Raw genomic sequence first — 22,718 nt, forward strand, 5'->3', positions numbered from 1 at the left:
CGACGTGTGACCATCGGCACTATGGGGAGACAAAGGCGGCCGGGAGTGGTGTTGGCTACCCACCACCACCCTCGGGTGGGTAGGTGGCCTTCAATGAATATTTGGTGCGGCTTGAAATACATCAGCTCTGGGGAGACAAAAGCGGCCGGGCGTAGTGCTGGCCACACTGCTCGCAATAGATGCTTGCCAAGAGCCCTTGCCCGAGCAGTCGTGCAAGGCTGAATCAAGATTGAAAACGCATTTCTTTAAAACTGGATTTTAAGTGTCTGGTTTGTTTCCGTTCCCTCGCACCGACGATTTGCACGGTCGGCCACGTACGGTGCGAAAGAAGTTCAACGTGCGTGCGTGTGCACGTGACACCGTGCGTGGGTTGGTCGCGTTGGCAGCTTGGGAAGGCAGAGGGGGTGCGTAGGCTTCATTCAGCAGTGGATTGACCATGGCTAATGATGATGGTGATTACACCATGGCTAATGCTGATGGTGATTATGGCTCATGATGATGCTGATTACACACCGTTTCTGCACCCGCACCTGTTTACTTATCGTCGTTCTTGTAAGTCGCGCGCGGCATCTCTACCAAAGCCGGCCCGATCATCCTCATCATTTTGAAAGACCCGACCCTGGAGTTTGATCTTCCACGTAGCTCGTGGTCTGCCCCAAACCGCATCCCACGACACAAACCACGGCAGCGATAGATAGACGCGGAGAGCCACAAATGGAACGTTCAAAACTCTCCGGCATGACGCGACTGTGGTCATCCACAACACAGGCGCAATCGTCACGGGCGCAATGCCCCCCGACCCACAGAATTCGAGGAATGTGACATCACAGCACCGCGCCCGTTATCTGCTGGGCTTGACCAAAATGAATGTGAAATTGCAGTCTCTGTATCCGCATCTACCATCAGCAGCCCATAGGAGCGAAGATTATTATTATTCCTGGCACCATCCGGTCGAATCCATATGCTGTCTGCCCCCCCCCCCCTCTCTCCCTTTCTCTCCCCGGCGCTAACCGCCGTGACACCACTGGTCCTGTCGTTGTTTGCACAACACCGCCATGCGTATTCACAGCCTCTCCCCGCCTCGTCTCCAATTCCTCTTTTCTCTCCGATGGGAGTCCAACACACACACACACACGGGCACATACACACACACACACAACGGACCGAGAGAGCGAGGAGAGAGAGGGAGAAAGTGAGAGCGAGCGAAGCACAGAGAGAGATCTACAATGAGACCTCCCTCCCCCAATCTATCCCACACCGCCTCCCAAAGGCTCCGGTCACTTCCCCACACCCACATTTCAAATGTTTGTTTGTGCACTGGCTCCCGTCCAAATTACAAAGAGCCGGCCGGGTGAGCGCACAGGTGAGCCAGAAGAGCTCGGTCGAATTTTTTCCATCCAATCATCACCCCCGGATCCATCCCCATCCATCCCTCCCGGCGACTGCCAATGGCGGAATCGACCGAACGCACACACACACGGAGAGGGGAGAGACCCCGTGGGGAAAGAGCGCATGGTTTTAGCGAAATCGCCTTTTTAATGCCTCTCGTTCCGCCGCCACTTGTGATGCCGACCCGGTCGGGATGCTATGTATGTGGGTACGTGGCGCACTGCGACACCATGGCTATTCAGCCTGACGCCTGCTGTATATTTGGAGTTTTGCGGTGTCTCTCTCGCTCTCCCCTTGGTCGAGTGGAATTTTTCTTCTCCGAGTTCCTTCGGTTTTTCCATCCACATTTAGAATGAACATCACCGCGTTTCGAGTATGTTGGCTTCTATACATTTCAACGCGATGAGCCACTTTGCTGAGCTTTCATTTGTAGCGTGGTCGCTTCTGAACAATAGCTCTATGTAGCTCAGGGGGCCTTATTTGGTCAAATAAAAAGAGGTCGTTTACAAAAATTTTGGCGTGGACTTTTCGTGGAATGCCACGCTAATAGGTGGCACACACCACATCTCAACTAAACTTTTATTTTTACCAGGTAAGGCCCACTGAGCTGTATAACTCTTTCTCAGTAGCAAACTGGCCACAAATGGTAGCTAAACGAATTGGCTTATCATCATGTGGAAATCTATAGCCGTAGCCGAATACTATAAACGCACGTTGGTTCTAAATGTGGAGGGAAAAACTGGAGGATCTGGAAGGAAAAAAATCCCACAGCGACCACGAAGGGAGAAACATGTCAACTCAAAATACAGAGGCGTCAGGGTCGAGATCGAACCCATGACCTCCTGTATAGCAGGCGATGTAGTTAACATCACACACACACGCACCCTCTCAAATGAACGCACTTGGATTGAGTAAACGGTGAAGATGCAGCCCTGCCATTGTCTTGCGAATGCCATTGATGGCGGAAGGGCCATCGACGCAATGGGAGCTTGAAGTGATGCTGATGGCGCTGCTGCTGCTCCTGTTGCTGATGCTGCTGCTGCTATCGCTGCTGTTGCTGCTGCTGATGCTGCTGCTGCTGCTGCATCTATTTCTGCTGCTGCTCCTGCTACTGCTGCTGCTCCTGTTGCTGATGCTGCTGCTGCTATCGCTGCTGTTGCTGCTGCTGATGCTGCTGTTGCTACTGCTCCTCTTGCTTCTGCTGATGCTGCTGCTGATGCTGATGCTGCTGCATCTATTGCTGCTGCTGCTCTTGCTACTGCTGCTGCCCCTGCTGCTGATGCTGCTGCTCCTGCTGCTGCTCCTGTTGCTGCTCCTGTTGCTGCTGATGCTCCTGTTGCTGCTGATGCTGCTGCTGCTGCATCTATTTCTGCTGCTGCTCCTGCTACTGCTGCTGCTCCTGCTGCTGCTCCTGTTGCTGCTGCTGCTGCTGCTGCTGTTGCTGATGCTGTTGCTACTGATGCTGTTGTTGCTGCTGCTGCATCTATTGCTGCTGCTGCTCCTGCTACTGCTGCTGCTCCTATTGCTGCTGATGCTCCTGTTGCTGCTAATGCTCCTGTTGCTGTTGATGCTGTTGATGCTGCTGCTCCTGCTGCTCCTGCTGCTGCTCCTGCTGCTGCTGCTGTTGCTGCTAATGCTCCTGTTGCTGTTGATGCTCCTGTTGCTGCTAATGCTCCTGTTGCTGTTGGTGCTCCTGTTGCTGTTGATGCTGCTGCTCCTGCTGCTCCTGCTCCTGTTGCTGCTGCTGCTGTTGCTGCTGCTGCTGTTGCTGCTGCTGCCAGTGCTGGTGGACGAGATCCTGGTGGCGCAGCGACAGAGAGACGAGGCGATGCTGTCGCGGGTTCACACGGCCGAGGAGGAGCGGGAGGCGGCCGTGGAGAGAGCCCGACGCTTGGAGAAGGAACAAGCGGAGTGGGTGACGAACGCACGCGCACACACACACACAAAGATCCCCCGTGTAGCCTTAACAGACTGCCGAGGCAAGTGATGTTAGCGAGCGCCTATAAAACCCGGCACGGCACACGAGGGGTGGGTGGTCAGCATCGCGCCCGGCCGCCTTTGTCTCCCCAGTGGCGATGTTTACACACACCGCACCAGGTACTCATTTGAGGCTGAGTCTACCTAGGGGAGGCCCAGGACCGGTTCCGATAATCGTCAACGGTGTTGGCCGTGAGCGGGAATCGAACTCGGGTTGCTGGGTGTGGTAGCGCAGCGCGCTAACCCCTATGTTACCGCTACGCTTAAAAAAGACAAATATCCCCCGTGTAGCCTTAACATAATTTCGGGGCAAGTGATGTTAGCGAGCACCTATGAAGGCCGGAACGGCACACGACTCACACACACACCACGCACACACGCGCGGTCACAAACCATCAGCCGGGGCAGTGACGCGCCCGAACGGTAGCGCGTTATATGCTTGCCTGCTGCAGAAGTTTGTGGTTCGGACTCCAACGGCCGCCCTGGTGCAATTGCCATGAACTTCTACTACCATACGGCAGCGCTGTGAGTCTATTAACCATACGATATTCACACTACTACGACGTACCGTCTGCTTCACGGAGTGGCAAACACGTGTTTCAAATGTTGCATGAATCGTTGGGTGATAACCGCGTTGAGCAGTGGGGCAAGAGCGCAAATGACAAGAACCTCGCACGCATCAATCAACGTGTGTTGTCTTATGAATTAGGGTCATTGCCCGAAACGTCGCCTGTTATATATTTGTATTTTTTCCTTCTCCAAGACCGCCAAGTGTCACTGACGGCGGTGTCGAATTGCTAATGACACACGCCACTATTAATGCACGTACGTGCAGTATTGTCCTGTAAAGTGGTGATAGTTGTCTTCTTGGTTCTTTCGGTAAAGTCACGTAGAAGGGAAGTAATATAATAATAAAAATAAAACATAATACAATTTTAATTTTAATTTTAAATTTAATTTTATTATAATTTTATTATGTTTTATTTTTATTATTTTATTACTTCCCTTCTACGTGACTTTACCGAAAGAACCAAGAAGATGAATCCCTGCAGTCACGAAAGCTTTAAATCAAAATTGGTGATAGTTTCTTTACAGGAAAATCGCCTTATAATAAATAAGATCGGAGTAAAGCACCGTCCGCTATAAGCCCCGTGAGATTCGTGCGCAGGCCGCACGAACACCGGGGCACGTGGGTCGCATCTAGAAGCATCCAGCAGCATCCCAATGCCTTGCGCGATGATGCAACTTCGAGGCAGCCGTACGAACGCTTACTCCGACTCGCGCGACGTAGTTCTCTGTTCACTCGGTCGCGTTAATATCCAAATCGCATCTGCGTTGTAACAAAACAAAAGTGTTGCCTAATACGTTAATCGCGTTATATCCAATTCGCGTTTTGAAAACGGCACGCTGCGTTATAGGAGAACGGAGTGTACAGTCAAATATCTACATTCGCCGATTTTTCTATCGCTAAATTCGATTATTCGCGATTTTATATCTTCGTGAAAGGTAAATAAAACTTCCAAATTTATAGTTTAAGATATTGATATTGCTGTGTTTGTGTTATTGTCTATTTGTATTTATCTTCTTGGTTCTTTCGGTAAAGTCACGTAGAAGGGAAGTGATACAAAAATAAAAATAAAACATAATAAAATAAAATAATTCTCACGACGTTTCGGCCACAACGCAAGCAGCCGTCCTCAGGTGAATTATTTTATTTTATTATGTTTTATTTTTATTATTTTATTACTTCCCTTCTACGTGACTTTACCGAAAGAACCAAGAAGATGAATCCCTGCAGTCACGAAAGCTTTAAATCGATATTTATATGTATTGTACAATTTCATTAGTGTGTGGATGTTATTCATGTGTACAGCGCAGCATTCATGTTACGAAACATTAATTTTTTTGCCTCCCGTTATGTGCAGTGTGACACGGCAAAGCGAATATAAACATCGTATCCATTACATTTGCTCATTCCATTTCTCTCTTTTCAGGATATTTGATTACAATTGTGAGCAACTCGACTTGGTAAGTTGCATTGTGTAGGGCTTGTCTCTTATACCGTACGCACTTTACACAACACGATGTATTACCGGACATCACACCCCCCCCCCCCCCCCCCACCGATAAGATGAATTAAATAATGCAAAGGGCGCTGGCAAAAGTGCAGCCCTGATAGTGCTCGCTCACTGCACTGCTGACAGAAGAGGAAGCTGCAGAGAGCTCCTCGAGCCAGTATTTGGCCTACTCTTCCACGCCAGCCAGACGTCTTGGAGGAGGTAGGAGCACCATGCGACTGTGGCCACGCAGCCCAGGCTATGGAGTAAACCCACCCTCGTCTGCGGTCCTTCAACGGAGGAGGAGGTACAGCAACAACAAAAACTACACGAACTCGACTAACTCCTGAAGCCCTTTCCTCGTGGCTCGCAGCAGGCCTCGACATCGGAATAAAGATTCTGGAAAATAATGTGGCAGGCATCATCGTAATATCATCTGTTCATATTTACCGGTTGCGAAAGATCACCCTTTCTCTTCTCAGTGGTTATGCCTCTGTAGCAACAAAGTTCTCCATCTGACGCATTGTTCGACTCTGTAGAACAGGGGTGGGCAACGTCCGGTCCGCGGGCTGTACAAGGCCCGCGAAATCATTTGGTGTGGCCCTGCCAAGGCAACCGCAGGCGGAACTCGAAATCAATAAATCTAGGAGCAAACCTGGAAAAGCAGTTGCGAGTAGCAGCAACATCATCACCACCAGCTAACATCACACACGCCTCACCAAAGAGAAGCAGTTCCAGCCATCGCATTAGGGGCGAGTTAATTAAACGTTTGACCACATATAACGGGCTAATTTTTAAGTTGATAATTTGGCATGGCCCGCGAGTGATGTTATAAATATCCAAATGGCGCTTTGCAGAAAAAAGGTTCTCCACCCCTGGCGGAGAGCAAGCGGTAAATATCTAGGGAGTTTCTCTCGACTCTCGGTGGCTTCAATTTAACGGAAAACAGATTGATGCAGAGGAGGAGGAGGAAGAGTGATAACGACAGGAACGAGCTCTACTGAAGCCATAATCAACGTTTTTGGGTTTAGATCGCGTTATTTATAAATGTGTCGTAACCCTCCACCACCCGACACGGCCAATCAGTAAAAAAGTGTCACGTTGACAAAAGACAAAATAGTTCACTGCTTTAGCCCACCGGTGTGTTGAAGCCACGACATTTACAATTTGAGTAGTACGATGTTTCGCTGGTAATTGCATCCAGCATCATCGGGCAATTCGCCAGAATGGTGAGGCTCTGCTGTGTCTCCCGTTCTTATATAGAGCAGCAGCAGGGTGACGTCATCATTAACTCATTAACGCGATCTTAACCCAAAAACGTTGATTATGAATAACATTGGTCGCGAAAGCCTGCTACGTGTTAATCTACTGAAGCCCTCTCGTCGTGGCTGGCAGTAGCAGACCTCGACATTGGCATCGTGCACACGGACAGAATAGAAATCCCCACACACACGTGAACCTGCCAATGGAGGAACTGCAGTATGGTTAACCCATTCACGCTGCCAGGTGGACAGAGGGACAAGGATTTAAGAAACTTGACCCCCACCCACATCGTTTCGGAAATGGAATCGAACCTCAATTTTATGGAACGGCGTTTTGTGTTTAGTTTGTTGTCCTGCCCCCACCTCCAATTAAGCACGGGTGGCTAGGCACGGTAGTGGGGGAAAAATTCAACACACATACATACATACACGCATACATACACACACACATGCACACACACGTGCATACATACACACACGTACACACATGCATACATACACACACACGTACATACATACACACATACATACACACATACATACACACATACACATACATACACACATACACATACATACACACATACACATACATACACACATACACATACACACACATACACACACATACATACACACATACACATACACCTACATACACACATACATACATATACATACACACATACATACACATACATACAACAACAACCGCCATTCGCCACTAAGTGGCGGTGACGTCACCACGACGCTTGTGCCAGGCCAAGTGCACCTTGAGGCCACGTGAAGTGTCGAAAGCCCGCTGGCAGGAGGTCACGGGGCAGACCCAGCAGGTGCCACGGGTCGACTGACCGATATGACATACATACACATACATACATACACATACATACACACATACATACACACATACACACATACATACAACAACAACAACAACCGCCATTCGCCACTAAGTGGCGGTGACGTCACCACGATGCTTGTGCCAGGCCAAGTGCACCTTGAGGCCACGTGAAGTGTCGAAAGCCCGCTGGCAGGAGGTCACGGGGCAGACCCAGGTGCCACTGGTCGACTGACCGAGATGACCGAGATGACTGGCTGATGCACCACCTGTGCCCCCTACTGTGCCAACTTGCTGTGCTTTAGCCACCCGGCGCTCCGCTCGTTGTTGTGAGCGTCGCTCCTCCGCCCTCCGTTGTTGTTGGAGGGCGACTGCCTCCAACTGCCCAGTAGCGTCCTTCACGAGCCTCCTCCACTGAGGCCGATCTTGACACCGCTGGTACCAGTCATCGGCAAGTCCACTCAGCTCCACGTCCTCCTGTACCACATCACTCCATCTCTTCTCCAGCCCGTGCCGCGCCCGTCTAGCCCCCTCGATCCGGCCGAACAAAAGCTGTTTAGGCATGCGGTGGCTGGGCATGCGGGCTACATGACCCAGCCAACGCAGCCTTGCCTGCCGGAGGAGCTCACTGATGGGACTTTGCCCAGATCTTTCAAGGATTTGTGAGCTCCTCACACAATCCAGCCTGGTTAAACCCAGGATGGATCGTAGGCAGGCCAGCCTAAATGTTTCCAACCGGCGAAGATGCTCCACCAGGGGGGTCCACGTCTCGCAAGCGTAGAGAAGGGAGGGAATGACCGTGGCCGAGAAGACCTGAAGCTTCGTGCGGAGCGACAGACCAGGTAGCTTCCACACAGCGTTACGCAACCGATGAAAAGATATTGCCGCTCGACTGATTCGGAGTGAGACCTCTGCTGATAGACTGGAGCCGGTCATAAGCACACTGCCCAGGTATGGGAAACTCTCCACTCTCTCCACAACTGCCCCATCACCAATTGGGAGTTGTGGGGGTGGAGTGTCCGATGGTACAAAATACCCAGGCAGGTGCTTGGTTTTGGTGGGGCTGATGGTAAGGCCCCACCTCTTAGTGGCACGCTCCAGTCTCAGCAGCAGCGCCTCCAACTCCTCTTCTGAATGAGCAGCTATTACCAAATCATCGGCATACATAACGTGGTTGACCAATAGGGAGCCATCCCTTGATCGCACCCGGGCGTCGATCAGCCTCCCATTATATCTGTACCAAACGGAAATTCCCCCGGTACAGCTATTGAAGGCTTCACGAACTACGCGGTCAAAATAGATGTTAAATAATGTGGGAGCCAGAGGACATCCCTGTCGCACCCCAAGGTGTACAGGGAAAGGCTCCGACTCCCGGCCACGTAGTTTTACCCGGGCCCGCTCACCATCATGAAGGTCCTTAATGATCGTGAGCAGAGGGTCAGGGACTCCGAAAACACGAAGAACAACCCAGAGTCCAGTCCTACTGATGGTATCATAGGCCTTGACCAGGTCAATAAAGCAGAGATGTAGGTCTTTTTGGAATTCCCTACACCTCTGCTGTAGCAGACGGACAGAAAATATGGCATCTGTGCAGGACCGCCCTTTCCTGAAACCGCATTGGGGCTCCGCAAGCCCCTCCTCAGCGTGCCTAGCAAGGCGATGTTGAATAATCCTTGCCAGGACCTTACCCGGCACACTGAGGAGTGAGATGCCCCTGTAGTTGTTACAGTCTGTGCGGTCCCCCTTCTTAAAGAGGGGGACCACCAGGGCATCCTTCCAGTCCTGCGGAACCCGTCCAGTGGTCCAGACTGTTGTTATGATGTCATATAGGGCAGTCTGTGCACAAACGCCACCCTCCCTCAGCATTTCGCTTGGGAGATCATCTCTGCCCGGTGCCTTCCCTGGTCTCAGACTCCGGATCGCCCTCAGTACTTCCTCAACAGCTGGAACCTCAGCCAGCCACTCACAGGGGGTGACCTCTTCCAATATTTGAGGCACCGCAGCCTCAGCAGGGTTATCCCCACTTTGTGCCATGATGTTTTCCTGGCTGAGAGAATTTCCCTCCCCCAGGACCTCACAGAAATGCTCAGCAAATCTGCAAACCTGTTCCTGGGGGTCGGAGATTGGATCACCGTTTTTTCCTCTAATGATGGTAATAGGTGTGGCGCTGCAGGTTACATTTTTGATGGAGTTAAATAGTGATTTGTGATCACGGGCCACTGAGGCAGACTCCATCTCCTCAGCAACCCGCGACCACCACCCATCCTTACAACGCCTTACGGCTCTCCGAACTTCCGAGCGAAGGCTGCGGTAAACCTCCTCATTCTCTGACGTGGGATGCTGTAGGCGATGAGAGTGGGCCTGTCGCTTTTTCTCAATTAACCTGAACACCTCCTCTGTCAGCCAGGGTTTCTGGGGAGGTCTGGACCGCGTACCCAAAGCAGCCATTGCAGCTGCATGAGTCACAGTCCTAAACCTCGCCCATTTACCCTCGACATCAGGTGGAGTGGGGGACGATGCCAACCCCAGCTGCAAGCGATGATGAAATTCTCGCTTGCAACTTTCATCAGCTAACTGAGACCAGGCCACTTTTGGTTGGAATGGGATCCTGGGTGTACACCCACCACCGGAGTGGAAGAAAGGCAGGCGCATCTTACAGATGACTAGTCGATGGACAGAGGACAGATCAGCTCCACGGTAGGTCCTGGTGTCAAGGACATGGGTTCGCATCCGCTGGTCCGTCACTATGTAGTCCAGCAGATGTTCTTGCTTGGACCCGGCATGTATCCATGATGTTGTGTGGATGCGCCGATGCCGGAAGAGCGTGTTGGTAATTACAAGCCCATGGGCTGCACAAAAATCTAGCAGCCTCCTACCATTATTATTGAGCTGATCTGGCCCATGCCTTCCAATCACTCCAGACCAGGTGTCAGCATCATGACCAACTCGGGCATTGAAGTCACCCAACAAGATGACTCTGTCCCGAGTGGCCACTTTAGCCAGCACCTGTGACAGGAGGTCATAGAAAGCGTCTGACTCATCGGCTTTGCTTGCATCCCTCCACGGATGTTCGTCTTCGGTGGGGGCATAAGTAACCACCACCACCACTCCTCGCCTCTGGTTGATGGGAAGGCGAGCCCAAAGTATCCTGGGGCTTACAGCTTCCCACACCTCACCGCCACGCTCCCACGCCCCCTTCATTCTTTTGTTCAGAAGAAGAGCCACACCCTGTTGTTTGGCAGTCTCCTGCCCCGAGTAGAGGACTGTCCACCCCTCATGGTGGCAGGAGCCAGAACCGGTCCACCGGACCTCCTGAATGCCACAGAGATCCAGGCGGTACCGGTCCAGCTCCCGACAGAGGAGTGGCAGCCTCTCCTCCGCAGTGAGCGTTCGAACATTCCACGTGGCCATCCGCAATGGTTTTTTGTTGTTTCTGGAGGAGCCCCGAGGGTGAAAATTCAATCTCCTGGCTCCGCCAAATGGGGTTTGGCCAGGAGACGTCATATAAGCCTGACCCCCCGGGGCCTCCGGCACAAGCTTATTTGTTACAGGTTTATGTTTAATTCGTGGTTTAGTGGTAATGAATTGAAGGTGGAGGGGTTACCAGCCCCTCACACCCGTCCAGAGCCCCCGTTTAGCCACTGTGGTGGTCACAGACGCCATGAGGGGAGAGGCCAATGGGCATTGGCCCTCCCCCCACAGCACTGCCCACGACAGTGTTGCCCGTCCGGCACCGCGAGGAGGTAGGAGGTTGTTTTGCCGGACATACACACACACAGACACATACACACATACACAGACACATACACACATACACACACGAATCGGCGACCTCTGGGTTGCAAGTTCCCAGTGCGCTGCTAACCGTTTTCAACCGCCGTGGCAGCTTCTCATTTTTGTTTATTTGAACGTGCAACACACGTGCGATGGAAAAGGTGTTTTAGATTGATGAAAACAAAGAATAGGTTTTACCCTTTCCGGCAATTAAACAGGTGTTAAGAAGTCTAAACACCAAAATAGAAACCTTTTGCAAGGCACCAAGTCTGCATTGCCCAACCCGTACTTGTGGCAAAACAATGCAAATTAACGTGCTCTGATTATAATATATTCATTGTCTTTAAAACTGATTGACCCCCCCCTCCACCAGAGGTCTTCTGTTTACCCTTTTCTCGTCACCAGTGTCAGGCCGGAGAACAGCGCGCGAGGGCGAACAGTACAAAGTTGTACATTTGCCGTGTCCACTCTGTCCGCGAAACGGGCACACCACAGTTAATCGGTTAAGTGTCCGCACACCGCTTTCGAGATGTCCGGCCAGCGTGGAAGAGTAGGCCAAAAACAATTATTTTTCAGGAGCGTCTGCTCAAGTCAAGGGCCTCTCCGCCTTGCAGTGGCGCGAGCGAAACAGTTGGCAGGGCTGCTCCTTGACCTCCCCAAGCGCACGCACGCACATTCGCACGTGTACACAAAAAGATCCCCCGTATAGTCTTGACAGACTGTAGGGGCAAGTGCTGTTAGCGAGCACCTATGAAGGCCGGACGTGTACACACGCACACGCACGCACGTGTGCACACGCACACACGCACACTCACGCACTTGTGCACCCACGCACACACGCATCAATCGGTTTGCTTTTTTTCGATTTAAAGCTTTCGTGACTTGGTTCTTTCGGTAAAGTCACGTAGAATGGAAATAATAAAATAATAAAAATAAAACATAACAAAATAATTCTTATTTATTATGTATTCTTATTTATCATGTTTTATTTTTTTTACTTTTTTTTCCATTCTACGTGACTTCACCGAAAGAACCAAGAAGATGAATCGGTTTGCTGTTAAATTGAAGCCACCGAGCGTGCACATCCACGCACGTGTGCACGCACACACGCACGTGCACACTCACGCACGTGTGCACGCACGCACACACCTACGCACGTGTGCACGCACGCGCGCGCGCGCAGGCCGTGGAAGAATTGCTGGAGGGCGTCCGCGAGGCGAACTCCGGCCGCGACATCGAGCGCTACGGAGCGGCCCTGGTGAGCCGCATCCGCAAGGGGCAGGCGCGACGCGACCGCATCACGGCGGAGGAGATGCGCGCCGTTGTGGCCGAGCGAGACGACGCCATCGCCCGGGTCAGCGCCGCGACGCTAAGGACGCCGAACGGTCGATTGGCCGCGAAGGGACCCGTGTGTTGATCGAGTCGCTCCTCTAGAAACAGCGCGCGGCTCATTTCGTCGCCCTGCCGAGCGCTTCGAACGCATCTCGAGCGAGCAGCGGCGCGGCAAAGGGTCGTGACGGCCAAAGCCCAACAGGTCGCGAAATGATGCTGCTGCTGCTGTTGTTGTTGTTACGCGGCGCACGAAAAAAGTTCATCGCCGCAAAAGCCACTGAGCGGGTTCGACGCTTGAACGCCGAAATGTGTCACCGCGCCACCGCTTGCTCAGGTGTGCGCCTGGCTGAACACACGCAACGGTGTCCAGACAAACATGCTCGCTGTCCACCGTTTGTCGCACGGGTCTCGCACACATCCCACATAGGGGAGCCGGGGGGAGGCGGTGTGAATGTTGGTGAAAATTCCCTGCCGAGTTCGAGCGCTCGCTGGGTTAGCCCCACAATGTTGGCAGGAACCGAATCCGCGTTGACTCTCCAACGAGGTCCCTGAGATATTTGTATCGCCTTCTACTTAGTCCTGTCAGGTCAAGGATCGTTGCCTGGGGCGATGGCGCTATTTGCAAGTGTAGCGCCCAAGTTTTGGAACACTTTGCCGCTAAGACAATCGGAATCGTTAATATATATCTATCTATTTAAGTCTGTCTTGAAAACTCACATCTTTGACATGCCCTTTACCCCCCCAGCTCTGGCCGTATATGCCCCCCAGGTTCTGTTTGTTTCCTGGCTTCCCGTACGCGGTGGCACGATGGGATCTACAAACTAAATGCGCCAGAGAGAGACACACACCATAGACATTCTCTGTGTGTCTGTGTTGTCTCTCTCCGCCTGTGTGTCTCTCTCTGTGTGCATCTGCGCTGTCTCTTTCTGCTTGTGTATCTTTGTCTGTGTGTCTCTCTCTGTGTGTCTCTGTGTTGTCTCTCTTTGCTTGTGTGTCTGTCTGTGTGTCTCTCTCTGTGTGTCTCTGTGTTGTCTCTCTTTGCTTGTGTGTCTGTCTGTGTGTCTCTGTGTGTCTCTGTGTTGTCTCTCTCCGCTTGTGTATCTTTGTCTGTGTCTCTCTCTGTGTGTCTCTGTGTTGTCACTCTTTGCTTGTGTGTCTGTCTGTGTGTGTCTCTCTCTCTCTCTGTGTCTCTGTGTCTGTGTTTTCTCTCTCTCTCTCTCAAATTTAGTTATACCTGATGACGGTTGCGTGCGTTGCAATCGAAACGTCGTTTTCTATTATTTATTTTCTTTACACGTGACTTTACCCAAATAACAAAATAGTAATTCCTACAGTCACGAAAGCTTAAAATCAAGTTTTTTTTACGTGGCAATTAGTCAGCATACATAAAGTATCATTATTATTATTAAAATGCACATTCCCACGTGCCTCGTTCACACGCGTCGCGTCTCGCGTTTCTCCCGCAGTGCAAAACGCTCGACCAGGAGCTGAGCCACGCGAAGGGGGAGCTGAGCGCCCGCGCCTCCTCGGGACAGACGAACGACCCCGAGCAGGAGCTCAAGGCGAGTGGCGGGGAGCGGGCAAGCGGTGGCGGCAGTGGCAGAGGTCGCAACCGGGTACCCGATACCCGTACCCTACCCGATACCCGGCTACCCGTACCCGGCCGGGTACGGGTAGCCGTTTGCGACCCTGGTGCGGCCGGGTACGGGTAGGCCGTGAGTCACTGGTGAGTCACCGTTTATCACTCATTTCGGGTAGGGTACGGGTACGGGTAGGGAACGGGTACCCGTACCCGGCCGGGTAAGGGTACGGGTACCCATTTGCGACCCTGATGTGGTCGGGTACGGGTACCGGTAAGGAATCAAAACTCGATTTAAAGCTTACGTGACTGCAGGGATTCATCTTCTTTGTTCTTTAATTATTTTATTATTTCCCTTCTACGTGACTTTACCGAAAGAACCAAGAAGATGAATCAAAACTCGTTTGCGACCTCTGGGCAGTGGTAGAGGTGGTCACGCGAGCACGTGACGATCCATCATCATCATCATATTCACCAGCTGTATCGACCGATAGCTTTCCGCTGCGTGAATATAAATGCGTCGTTAAAACCCGGCGCCACCCGACACGGCCAATTAAGTAAGGGTTGTCACGCAAACGAAACGCAACAGACGCTGTCTTTCCGACAGACCTGATCTTCACCTGAGGACGGCTGCTTGCGTTGTGGCCGAAACGTCGTGAGAATTGCATTTTATTATGTTTTATTTTTATTATTTTATTATTCCCTTCTACGTGACTTTACCAAAAGAACCAAGAAGATGAATCCCTGCAGTCACGAAAGCTTTAAATCGAAAGTTATTTGCTACTTCAGCACACCGGTGTATTGGAGAGTAAACCCACAACATTAACAATTTGAGCACTCTCGCGTTTAGCTGGTGGTTACAGCCAGCTTCATCAGGCGATTTGCCAGAATTGTGAAATAGCACTTCCTGTTTCGGTCTTAATTAGAGTGGGTGGGTGGGGGGGGGTCAGGAAGGAAAAAAAATCCCAATCTTCATCATGGATAATATTGGTTGCGAACGCCCTTACGTGTTGAACTCTCCACGCTGGCCGACGCAGCCCTGCGAAAACACAGCACACCGACTTGGGCCCATCGCACTGCGGCGCTTTGCTGCCCAAGCTGCCCTCTGCGACACCCACGACCCTCGCGGAGCCCGTGGCAACCTGGCGCCCGTGCACAGCAGCCGCCCATCCAACCCGCTGCTCAGCTTCGCCGATGTCTGTTGAGATCTTGCATTGCCTTTGGTGATTGTGGCCCATCAGCCGCGTACATGCTCGCAGACGCGCACGTTAGAGTGAGGTTGTGAATGTGAAATTTGAAGCTTTCGTGACTGCAATGATTCATATTTCTTAGGTTTTTTCGGTAAAGTCACGTAGGTAAAAATTTTTTATTCATAAAAGTAAAGTAAAAATAAAATAAAAATCACGACGTTTCGGAGGCAATACAAGCTTCCGTCTTCAGGTGGAACCGTCACAGCACGATAGCTGTATCAACTTGATACAGCTATCGTGCCGTGATGGTTCCACCTGAAGACGGAAGCTTGCGTTGCCTCCGAAACGTCGTGATTTTTATTTTTATTTTACTTTTATTAATTTTAAATTTTTACCGGAAAAAACCTAAGAATATTGTGAATGTGGCCAGCTGGTCCAGGGGTCATGTAAATATTGTATGTATGTACGTACCCTATGTTGAACTTTTTCGCACCGTACGTAGCCAGCCGTGGTTAATCGGAGGTGCGGGAGAAGGACAACAATCTAAGCGCAACTAGCAGTTATAAGGAAACGGGTTTGTTGTTTTGGCTAGTGCGGGTGACATTGTGTGGCGGGTTTCCTTTATCCATGGGAAGAAACCGGAGAACCCGGAGGAAAACCCATGCGGAACAGGGTGGGGGGGGGAGTCCAACTCCACATAGAGATGTGCCCGAGTTGGGAATCGAACTCAGGCGCTCCTTGCTGTAAGGCGCGCACGTTACCACTGCAAATGTCGCCGCTCTTGAACTAAAACCAAACTTGCCAACGTGCGCGGCTCTCGATGGGACAGGCACACCATGTTTGATTTGCGACAACAACAACAACAACAGCAGCAGCAAACAACAACAAACCGCTAACTTGGCGAGGACAAGAATTAAGACAACAACAACAATTAAACCAAATTCTGCGATAATCACGGTCGCGATGGGGACAATCGGATGGGGGAGCGATGGGCCCAGCATCAGGGCCCAAAGCGCGATCACTTTCACCGCCTTGAATATGTTCGGCATCCTCGCGCGCGCACAGCCCCTCAATCAAAAGCGGGGAGGAGGAGGAGGAGGAGGTGGATAAATGGATAATAGGGAAACAAAAAATAGCGGTGGTGGCGCGGACGGGAGAAAGCTTGCGCTGATGCGATTCCTCCTTGCTTATAGACAGCTTAGCCTCTGTTCCGGGCACCCGATTGTAAGACCTCCGATTGCCTAGGCAACGGAATTTGGCACTGTGTAAACACGGGGCGGGCGATGAAAATTAACGAAGTGAGTCGAGACGCGGAATCTCGATGGGCGGCTGATCTTTCACCCCCTCCCCACGTCCTACGTGGGATGAATTGCAATGTCGGCCTCCACCTCACCCCCCCCCTTCCTCCTCCACCTCCTCCTTCTCTGTCTCGAACTCCCCATCCTAACCGGAGCTCAAAGCGCCGCTCAAACTCATCGCAATCGCTACACAATGCGGATTTGCTGCTCTATACCCGGTAAACATGCCGACGTTGTCCTGACGTTGCCAACGTTGCACCGACGTTGTCCCGACGTCGGCATGTGGTTGGGACCGTCGGACCAACGATTGGCCCAATGTTAGGGCAACGTTTTGCGTGGGTGCGTTACGCTCAAAAAACTAAAACTCAGAAGCCATTGGCCAAGCAAACCAAACGCACGAGATAAGGCAACGCAGAAGCACAACGAGCGTTCCACGCGCGCAGAAGGTGATTTCTGGACAACAAAAGTGCAGTTCACTTTCATGTATTAGGTATAGCCCTGTGGCTCTTGAATCGGGTGCAACCGCAACAAAACAAAAAACATGAACAAGGAACATCCTAAAGTGACTAGGCGCATCAGAAAAATCCAGGAAAAAACAGCAAAGTCTTCCAGAAAAAGCACCGTATATCAAGGCCGTCATGAAAATATCGATTGGGGGGGGACACACCCCCCCCCAATATTCAAATATGCTCAAAATGCCCCCCCCCACCCAATATATTGCTATAAAATAGATTTCTGTTTATATGATTGTGGTTATGGTTGTACTTTATTAATCCCGAATCTCTGCCATTACATACAATGAGACAAGAAAAGGTCTAAAATAAAAAAAACAGAGCAATGTAATACAATACACTATTAGACATTATTGTAAAACATAAATAAAAAGTCCATCCTATGTGGAAGTGTTTTTTTTTTGTATTTTAGGCAGGAAATGGCAAAAGATTTGTTTTAAAATTTAGATTTTTTTCTGGGGTGGGGGGGACCCCCAGACCCCCTGGAAGATTTGGTCCCCCCCAATGTTGACTCCATGGCTATGGCCTTGCCGTATATCAACGCTGTGTGCAAACATCCCAGTGGGATGCAAGTCAAACAATAACAACCACAAGACAATTTAGATTAAAGTTATCAGTCTAACTCTGTACTACACCAAAAAAATATGGCTAAACCAAAACGTTTTCGAAATCACCAACATATAGCTATAAAAACCATGCAACGGTGATCATAGGAACTGTGATTCAAATTTAACAGTAAACGATAAAACGATAAAAGTGCCACGGACCATTGCACCGGTCACCGCCGTGAGGCCCTCGAATCAAAGAGTCGCCATGTCGCTCTCGTCGTCTCATTTGCAAAAGAAGAGGAAGAGTAAGAAGAGGCGTCCTCTGGTCTAGCAACGTTTGAGACGAGGCTCAAAAGAAAGCTGTTTCTGGTGTGGACCAATCAGTTTCCAATATAATGCCACATATATTATCAGTGTTTTTCGTTTGCATTCTGACCACAAGCATTGTGGTTAATGCAGACACGATTCCTCGTTTGTTTTTTTAACATCTTAACACTTGTTTTGTTGCCAGACATAAGGAGAAAACCCCTATTATTAAGCAGAAGACATTTGTATACAAATCGAAAATCCGCTTTTGACAACAACCAGTGTCAGTGATAATACTGGTCAACACACTTTTTCTGGCATAAGGTATTCCAACGGTTTAAATGTAATTTTGGGGTGCTGATTCCAAATCTGGCATCAGTTTTTTTTCTATCACATCAGGTTTTTTGAGATATCAAATATGGCATTTTCAATAAAAACTGCAGAAGAAAAATATTAAATAAATGTGGATATCTACATAAAATTATATTATAAAAACACTATCCTAAAAATACAGCACCATATTTTAACACTAAAGCAGTCACTGACTTGCAACAACTTGCAATCATAAGTGACAGAGTTAATTTCGGGTAAAATCAATGAAAATGGGGTATGCCGATAGCATAAAAATGAGATGTGATAGAGCAAATCTAAGATCAGATTTGGAATCAGCACCCTGAAATTAGTCTAAAACAGCTGCAAAAGTCCAGGCCAGAAAAAAATGTTTTTTTTGTTGACCACTGTAATCAGTACCTGGTCCCGGGGGTAATGTGGAATGTCCACCATGAGCTCGGGACCACCTGTGAAGGTGACCTTTGCGCGAACGACCAACGGGCGTCGAAGACGATCCGTCATTAATGATAAAACTCGCTCGTCACACGTCGGCCGATCGCTCTTCCAGAAACGATCGTGACCGTTCAGTCGCAGCAGCCGCTTGTGAGTGTGCAGTAGGTTGAACTTCTTTCGCGCCGTACATATCCAACCTGAGGTGCGGGGGCGTAAGGATAACAAATCGTAGGTACGGGGAAAGGACAACATAATGGTCTGGCTCCACCAGCAAAAGCATCGAATGGGATAGGATAGGGGATTGAAATGCCATTAGCAAAATATGATAATTGTTTTTTTACCCTTTAATCTGGCAACAAAACTGACACCTTTTTACAAGGAGTCATGTTTGCATTGACCACAATACCTGCAGTCGGAATGCAAACAAAAAACATAACTCTGGTCATGTATGCACTGTCCTTGAAATTGATTGGTCCACAACCGAGACAGCTTTCTTTAGAGCCTAGTCTCACATGGTGTTGGACCAGATGACGCCAAAAGGCGATTGAAATGGCGTTTACGCGTGAGTTTGGTGATTCAGGCAGGCTGGCTGGCTGATGAAAGTTGCAACGTCTGACGGACTGAGCTAGAAGGGGCGGTCGTGGGAAGCCCCTCGGGCACGCGAGAGGAGAGCTTCAGGCCGCGTTGGAGATCTCTCCCATACGGGAGGACCGCTGGTGTGGTGGTGTGTACACATCATCGTAGAAGAGGCGTGGACAACGGAGAACCTTTCTGCGACCTGACTCATGCGCGCAACGCGATGCCATCCTGAGCGACACGCTACCGCCACGCGCTTCTCCCGATGTCCTACGTTTCGCTCCGCGAGCTTCTTTATGAGCCAACTGTTGCAGTGGTCTTCTTGGTTCTTTCGGTAAAGTCACGTAGAAGGGAAATAATAAAATAATAACAATAAAACGTAATTATATACAATTCTCACGACGTTTCGGCCACAACGCAAGCAGCCGTCCTTGCGTTGTGGCCGAAACGTCGTGAGAATAGTGTTTTATTATGATAATTGGTTCTTTACCCTTCTATCTGGCAACAAAACTGACACCTTTTTGCAAGGAGTCTATGCAAACATGACTCCTTGCAAAAAGGTGTCAGTTTTGTTGCCAGATAGAAGGGTAAAGAACCAATTATCATATTTTTACTGGCAAATGAGGTCCCCATAGTGTGTTTTATTATGTTTTATTTTTATTATTTTATTATTTCCCTTCTACGTGACTTTACCGAAAGAACCAAGAAGATGAATCCCTGCAGTCACGAAAGCTTTAAATCGAAATTGTTGCAGTGGTGTTTGGTTTTTTTTGCCATTATTATTTTGTGCACGGACACCGCGCGAAATTTTGTATGCCTGAGCAAGCCAAGCAAAAGGGGCCCGCGGGATCGAAACGTCGGACGTCGTGCCGTCGACTCGGAGAGAGCCGCAGAGCAGCGGCGCAACCGCGTGGTCCACTTGCGGTGCTCTCCATGAGGGTGCCACGCCACTGACGACCCCGGCAATCAGTGACCCCCTCTCGCCACCGAGTGCCATCCGAGTGGAGGCGACGCACGTGGTCGCCACTCCGTGCTGCCACTTCACCGTCGAGGGCTCCTCCGTGGCCGCCTTGTTACCAAAAAAAACCCACAAATTGTTGTGTCCGCAGGGCGCGGCGGCGGAGGCGGTGGCACCGAATCATTAATTCCGCTCATTTACACCTCGCGACAATGAGACCCCTCGCTCGCTCGCTGGGCTCTCGTGTTCGCGTGCCCGCCGCCACCTCCGCCCTCCTCCTCCTGCTCCTCCTGTCGCCCTCCCGAGTGCGGCAAGGGCTTTGAGTGTGTGGGTGGGCCTGCGGGGATTAGGGGTTGCGATGGGGGGTAGGGTGACGGGGGGTTTGGTTAGCGGATAGCAGAGAGGGCGAGTGGGCGAGAGCGTTAATCCGCCCCACCTCCCCCTCCCGTGATCCCAGCGCCGTGTCACCGACGGGGGCTGAGAAAATAAGCGTGCGGTGCGAAATCTGTTTCTGGGTCAAGGAGGGCATTGGACTGCGGATCCGATTTAGCGCGGTCGGCTACGTACGGTGCCACAGAAGTTCAACATATTACGTGCCGTGGCGTGGCTGTCGAGAGCGCAGGCGGTGCGACTGCGCCTTGCGCCCATGGCCCATACGAACCGCGCTACTCCCCAGAGGACCGTCAGACTTGCATTGTGACCGTCAGACTTGCATGGAGACGCGTGGCCTCGCGTGTCACCCAGCGCCTCGTCACGGAAGCGATCGTCGCAGCGGCAGTGCGCGACGCGTGTGTTCTGGGGGTGGCCACCTGCTCAGCGAATGAGGTGGCTCGAGGAAGTACAGCAAGTAGGTTTCTGAGCCGACTAAGCGTTTCTACGTCAAGAGGAGAGAGAGAGAGAGAGAGAGAGAGGTGATAGAGACAGCGGGAGAGGTCGGGGAAGAGCAAAAAGAGCAGAGAGAGAAAGGAAGTCGATCGAGAGGATGGAACGAGAGGCGAGAGAGGCACGAGAGAGAGAGAGAGTAAAAGTAGAGAGCGGTGACAGCGATAGCATCCCAGGAGGAGGAGGAAGCCACATCCTCATCTCTAATCCCTCACGAGCTGACAGTCGGGGGATTGTCGCCCGGTGACAGATCAGTCCCCGTCGCGCGCGTCGCGCGATCAATGCCCGATTGATTCGAGCGGAATAATTCCCCCTTCGCACAAGCACGCACCATCACCCCCCACCCCCCCCAAAACAACCCGTCCCACGACCGCCCCCCCCCTCCTCCTCCTCCTCCCGCACCTCCTGAACTCGGCACCTCTCTACCCCGCCCATCATGCAAGGTGCTTCACAGTGCCGCGTCGTGCCGTCAAATATCGGGGGAAGGGTGCGGAGCGTAGACCCGGCCGGGTGTCATCACGCGCGTGTGAGTGGGTGACCCACGCAGAAAACAGTGGACCCACACAGAGAGACACACAGACTCACACAGAGACCCATAAAATCACGCAAAAAGACCCACACAGCGAGACCCATAGACCCACACAGAGACCAATAAACTCACACAGAGACCCATAGACCCACACAGAGAGGCCCACAGACTCACACAGAGACCAATAAACTCACACAGAGACCCATAGACCCACACAGAGAGACCCACAGACCCGCACAGAGACCCACAGATCCACACAGAGAAACCCATGGACTCGCACATAAACCAATAAACTCAGACAGAGATCCAAAGACCTTCACAGAAATAACCACATACCCACACAGAGACCCATAGACCCACACAGAGAGACCCACACAGAGAGACCCACAGACCCGCACAGAGACCTACAGATCCACACAGAGAGACCCATAGACTCACAGAAAAACCAATAAACTCAGACCGAGACCCATAGACCTTCACAGAAAGAACCACACAGAAACCCATAGACCCACACAGAGAAACCCACAAAGAGAGACCCATAGACTCACACAGAGACCCACAGACTCACGCAGAGGCCCACAGACACACAGCTCCCTCTCCATCCAATTCCTCATCACCCCCATCCGTTCTCTCCTCTATTCTCATGTCGCGTTCCTTTTTCCTTGTCCCACGCGTGACGTCCTTGACTCTACTCCCCTTCATCTTCTTGGTTCTTTCGGTACAGTCACGTAGAAGGGAAGTAATAAAATAATAAAAATAAAACATAATAAAATAATGCTCACGACGTGTCGGCCACAACGCAAGCAGCCGTCCTCAGGTTGCTTGCGTTGTGGCCGAAACGTCGTGAGAATTATTTTATTGTGTTTTATTTTTATTATTTTATTACTTCCCTTCTACGTGACTTTACCGAAAGAACCAAGAAGAT

At 50.8% G+C, this 22,718-nt stretch overlaps 1 protein-coding gene across 1 annotated transcript in view; it reads left to right on the forward strand.

Moving 5' to 3' along the window:
- The window catches only part of LOC133356288 (mirror-image polydactyly gene 1 protein-like), a 49,541-nt gene that overhangs the window by 17,970 nt on the left and 8,853 nt on the right, over positions 1-22,718 (forward strand). Inside the window, exons 5-8 of the mRNA XM_061573723.1 lie at positions 3,171-3,300; positions 5,361-5,394; positions 12,484-12,654; positions 14,099-14,194. Coding sequence (XP_061429707.1) covers positions 3,171-3,300; positions 5,361-5,394; positions 12,484-12,654; positions 14,099-14,194 — 431 coding nt within the window. The remainder of the gene's footprint in view (positions 1-3,170; positions 3,301-5,360; positions 5,395-12,483; positions 12,655-14,098; positions 14,195-22,718) is intronic.

The sequence above is a fragment of the Lethenteron reissneri genome, chromosome 53 (assembly GCF_015708825.2).
Source record: "Lethenteron reissneri isolate LAM-NWPU_2019-01 chromosome 53, ASM1570882v1, whole genome shotgun sequence".
Taxonomy (NCBI): domain Eukaryota; kingdom Metazoa; phylum Chordata; class Hyperoartia; order Petromyzontiformes; family Petromyzontidae; genus Lethenteron; species Lethenteron reissneri.